This window comes from Penaeus vannamei, chromosome 12 (assembly GCF_042767895.1).
Source record: "Penaeus vannamei isolate JL-2024 chromosome 12, ASM4276789v1, whole genome shotgun sequence".
Lineage (NCBI taxonomy): Eukaryota > Metazoa > Arthropoda > Malacostraca > Decapoda > Penaeidae > Penaeus > Penaeus vannamei.
In genome coordinates this window covers 30,973,418-30,979,192 of record NC_091560.1, presented here as the reverse complement: position 1 = coordinate 30,979,192, position 5,775 = coordinate 30,973,418, and the positions used below count along the sequence as shown (strand labels likewise).

At 35.8% G+C, this 5,775-nt stretch overlaps 1 protein-coding gene and 1 non-coding gene across 2 annotated transcripts in view; both read right to left on the bottom strand.

Annotated features, from left to right (window-relative positions):
- The window catches only part of LOC113824446 (uncharacterized), an 81,795-nt gene that overhangs the window by 36,106 nt on the left and 39,914 nt on the right, over positions 1–5,775 (bottom strand). The gene's annotated exons all lie outside the window — the stretch shown is intronic.
- LOC113821813 (cuticle protein CP575-like) lies at positions 2,041–2,890 on the bottom strand. The gene is made up of 2 exons (XM_027374336.2): positions 2,770–2,890; positions 2,041–2,466 (listed from the first exon to the last, which is right to left on the bottom strand). Exons 1-2 carry the CDS (start codon positions 2,779–2,781, stop codon positions 2,203–2,205), a joined length of 276 nt encoding a protein of 91 aa, XP_027230137.2. The 5' UTR covers positions 2,782–2,890; the 3' UTR covers positions 2,041–2,202.

Genomic DNA, 5,775 nt, shown 5'->3' with positions numbered 1-5,775 from the left:
AAAATTAACGCCGAATTAGCATGTCTCTCTGCTCTTGCACTCGGCCTCAGGAACATACATCATAGTTGAAATCTTGGCCAACGGAAGAAAAAGAAATAAAATAAAAAATAGGAGAGAAAAGAAACGGAAAACGAGACCCGCGCTTAATTTATGCACCAGATTAGATCTTTACCTTAATCACTTAATGAGCGCGCGAAGGTAAAGGAAATCTGAAATGTCTGATCTGATATCATACGTTCGCTTCGGATTTGGCGAGGGGAAGGATTTTAGTACCGATTTGTATTTATATTCTTATCTTTCTTTCTTTCTTTTTAAATCTTTTTTTCTTTTTCTTTTTCTCATTTTTTTTTTTTTCTCGTGTTTAGTAGATGTGTTTTGTAAGTTTTTCGATGTTTTGGTTGTGTGTATAAAGCGATTCAGAAAAAAATATTTTGTGTGTGCTGTTTGTTCAAAGGAAGAACCTTTGCCACATACATACATATGGGTTTGTGTGTGCGTGTGTTTGCATACATACGACATACAAACACACCCACACACTTACACACAAAAACAAACACACACATGTATGTATGTGTGCATGGTGTGTGTGTATGTATATATATATACATACATATATATATATATATATATATATATATATATATATATATATATATATATATATATATACATATATATATATATACATATATATATAAATATATATATATATATATATATATATATATATATATATATATATATATATATATATATGCATACTGTGTGTGTGTGTGTGTGTGTGTGTGTGTGTGTGTGTGTGTGTGTATGTGTGTGTGTGTGTGTGTGTGTGTGTGTGTGTGTGTGTGTGTGTGTGTGTGTGTGTGTGTGTGTGTGTGTGTGTATGTGTGTGTGTGTGTGTGTGTGTGTGTATATATATATATATATATATATATATATATATATATATATATATATATATATATATATATATACATACATAAATATAAACATATATATATATATATATATATATATATATATATATACATATACATACATACATACACACATATACATATATATATTTAGGTATATATATAAACATATATCTATCTATCTATCTATCTATCTATCTATCTATCTATCTATCTATCTATCTATCTATATATATATATATATATATATATATATATATATATATATATATATATATATATATATATATGAGTGTGTGTGTGTGCGTGTGTGTGTGTGTGTGTGTGTGACTGTGTATGTGTGTATACGTGTGTGTGTGTGTGTGTGACTGTGTGTACATGTGTGTGTAAGAATGATAATTTCTTATCATCTCCCATTTCCATTTGAAGATGGATAACCACACAAAAGAAGAAAAATACTTACGGGTTACAATTTACACTTTCATGATCACCTTCTTGGACTCTGATTACGTACCCTTGCGAGAATGCATTACATATCATCTATTGTATGAATAGCAAGAGCAAATTAGTTTATATAACAGAAAAAAAATATATAACTTATGCATATTTTGGTTCACTGCATTCCTTTCGTGTTTATTATTAGGATAACTAAATGTGACAATAATGGTAATAAGCATTTGCTTTTTATTAAACAGGTCTAACCGGATTCATTCCATGAGTGTTCATTAATCTCGTAAAAAGATTCCAAAAGAGAATTGTTAATGTGACTTATATGTGTGTATGTAGGTGTTTCTTGTGCAATAAGGACAATCACCCGCCCATTACACTGTTGCTTTCAATGGCCTTCGTAAAACCGAGTCTGTATAACGGAAACGATTCTTTAAAACAAACGAAATGACTTATTTATACACATTATTCCGAAAACCTGTTTAAAGCCCACGGAATCTCGACCTTGTCAGAGCATGTATTGTGAAACTTGCTCTTAACATTCATGTGTAATAACATTTCCGTCTTAAAGGTTCTATTTTCTTTTTTTTTTCGTTTTTTTTTTTTTTTTTGTGTGTGTGTGTGTGTGTAAAATATCATTTCTGGTTTTCGTAATGGTTTATGAAATATTTACAGGTTGAATTATTTTGTTTATCAAGATATATATATTCTCTGATGATGGATACATGTTGCTTTTTATACATATCTAAGGATAAGCAGACGCCGGATTATGAAGTGAAGAGTCCAAGCGTCCGAAGCGAACGACCAGGAAAAGGAAAGACGTCAGACGGAAGACCTCTTAGTTGTCGTCATCGTCGTCGGCTTCGGGGGCGTCGCTGCGCATCCTGGGGACAACGTTGTCGTCGACGATGCGGTACCCGTTGTGGTCGGCGACGTACTTGACGTGGTACTCGTTCCCGTCGGGCGCTACCCACGAGTACTCGCCCTCCACGGCCGTTCCTGGGACGCCCTCCTGCTCGTGCTCCATGTTATCCTCCTCGAAGTCGATAATGTCAGAGGGTCGAGCAGCGGCCAGGGCGACCAGACCCAGGAGAGCGAGCAGCTGCAAGATTTGCAATTCAACGTAACAACATTAACAAAAGAAACAAGAAATAAAATCAAATAAAATCTATTCATTATCATCACCAGATCCTCTCCACATCACAAATTATCTTTACTAAAAATCCCTCATAAACAAGAAAACTCCCAAGAGACACGCAACAACAACAGTCAAACGACGGATCAAATCAAGCATGACATTTCGCGTCCACAAGACCGGGATGACGCGACGCCCTGCCTCCATATCCCACCCGCCCGACCCTAACCTCTCACGCGCCCCTCGAACCGTTCAGTCACGACCACTCACCAGGACCTTCATGGCGGGAGTCGAGCGGTGCGTAGACGGGGGCGTCCGTGGGATGAGTGATGTCCTGCCGCGACCCAGTTCCTTTATATACCCGTCACGTTCCAGCGGACACACTCAGACGACAGCCTTTGGAGTATTATGTCGAGCAGATTTCGGGGTTTCAAGGTGCCAGGGGGTGGGAGGAAAGGTGGGGGTGTCAGGGGAGGAGGGAGGTGCCAGGGGGTGGGAAGGAAGGTGGGGGTGTCAGGGGAGGAGGGAGGTGCCAGGGGAAGAAGGAGGTGCCAGGGGAAGGTGGTGGGAGGGGAGTAATGCCAAAGAGATGGGAGGAGAAGGGGAGGCTGGGGGAGGAGGAGGAGGAGGTGCAGGTTCCTTGGAAGGAGGGGGAGATACCAGGGGGGGAGCATATAAAAAGAAGGATAAGGGGGGGAGGAACAAGGAGGACAAGGGGAGGTGGGGGCGAAGCAACTGGTCCAGGCGGGAACTTCCCTTCGGTGCATTGTAAATGACCCACAGTTCTCTCAAACAGGGAAAAATAAGAACATAAAAAAATAAAAATATATATATATATATAAACACATACATATCCGTAATTCTAAATACATAAATAATAAATCATCGACAAACAAAGAAAACGCACAAACACAGTAAATTACCCACACAACAACGATAAAAACAAGAGATAAAACACATTTTGATTTCTTACGTTTTCTTCCTCATCTAAGAAAACGGGAAGACAGCAAAAACACGTGACAAAAAGTAGACCACGTGATCCCAAGCAGTTCTGTAGCGGATACCGAAGGCCGAGACAGTACTTCAGTGTTTAATAAAATTGCACAAGCATGACTCTTTATTGTCTGAGTCCGGAATAATGACATGTAATTAAAGTGAAAAAAAAACTAAGTAGTAAAAAGTTTTCAAAACAAACAAAATCATGCATATAGATTGTCTGTAGTAAACTCGGATTTTGTGTTACTTGTTAACCTTGACAAATATGACGATATGACCTACTTGCTAAAGGAGGAATGTGAATAGCTTATATAACAGCGAGGTTTGCATCTTAAGTTCATGATTTTGATTATAGATGGAACAATATCAAAATAATGCCATATATGATGATCAACAAGTTCATAATAACCAAAAAAAAGGTTAATGAATTGTAGAATTGTTCATTCTTAATCACAGAAAAAAAACTTTATTCGTGTATATAAGTTAAACAACCGTGTTATATGCAGTCAGAATTAGCCGTTTTCATATGCAGTTAATAATAGCAGTGATTCTTATGTAACTGTTGACTTTACGGTAACTTTTCCAGGATATACCAAGCAGAGAGGAAATACCCAGTCGAAGATATTTAATTGTTTCCTCGCCTAATTTGCGGATGGGGAACAGGAACAGGAGTAAATAAAAAAAAAAAATAAAAAAAATAAAAAAAAGAGAGAGAGAGAGAGAGAGAGAGAGAGAGAGAGAGAGAGAGGGAGGGAGAGAGAGAGAGAGAGAGAGAGAGAGAGAGAGAGAGAGAGAGAGAGAGAGAGAGAGAGAGAGAGAGAGAGAGAGAGAGAGAGAGAGAAACAAAAGGGGAAATAGTCGTAGATAATACACGGAGATAATGGACATGGAAGAAATCAAGTGATAAATAATGTGAAGTGAGTGATACAGATGAAAACAGCAAAAAGCAAATAGTAAGCAGGAAGGTATGATAACTTTGAAAATATAAAGGCATTCAGAGTTTATTTAAGGAAATAACAGCCGGTTTTAAAACAATTTGAAACAAAGAAACTTTTGTACCGATATTCTTTTGTTTTCTTTTTGTCATTTTCTTTTTTTCTCTCTCTCTCCCTCTCTCTCTCTCTTTTTTTTTTTTTTTTTTTTTTTTTTTTTTTTTTTTTTTGCGATAGTGACATTTAACAAGTTGTGGGCTTGGCTGAAGTTCTTGTTATTCACACAAGTATTAGGAAAGTTAATTAGTATCTTCCTGTTTTTTGTTGTTATCTTTTCAGTTCCGTTTTAATTTTCATATTCATTTATTTATTTGTTTATTTATCTATTTATTTATTTTATTTTTTTTTTTTTTATTTTTTTTTTTTTACTATAATCTTTCACCATTTTCTTTCATTTTTCTCTTTAATTCTACTATTCATATTCAGTTTTGATTATCATCAATTATCATCCTCTGTTTGCTTATTTTGATTTTCGTTTCTAATCTTTTTCCTCTCCACCATTTCCCTCTTTCTCTTCTCCATCCTTTCATCCTCCTCCTCCTCCTCCCCATTTCCCCCTATTCCTCCCTTTTTCCTCCCATTTTCTCTACCTTACTTCCCTCCGCCTCTTTTAGAATCCAAATCCGGCGATCTATAATTTTGCAATCCAGACGCCATAATTCGCATTTGCATTCTCGTTGCAGACTGAACGACCTTCGCAAAGAGATCATTTAAAGTGACAGTTTTTGGGATTAAGTGAATTCCAGATTTTGGGCCAAATTTGCTTCCCTGTCACGTGTTTGGTCTTTGCATAATCAACGGGGTGTTGGTGTATGAAGGGTGTGTCAAAATGGTGATAAAAATGATGGAAAATAAAAATAGGATTAAATAGATGGAGAAATATGTAAATAGAAGTATAGATAGATGAGCAAATAAATCGATAGATGAATAGATAGATGAACAAATAAAGCGATAGATGAATAGATAGATGAACAAATAAATCGATAGATGGATAGATAGATGAACAGATAAATCGATAAATGAATAGATAGATGAACAAATAAATCGATAGATGGATAGATAGATGAACAGATAAATCGATAAATGAATAGATAGATGAACAAATAAAGCGATAGATGAATAGATAGATGAACAAATAAATCGATAGATGGATAGATAGATGAACAGATAAATCGATAGATGAATAGATAGATGAACAAATAAATCGATAGATGAATAGATAGATGAACAAATAAATCGATAGATGAATAGATAGATGAACAAATAAATCGATAGATGAATAGATAGA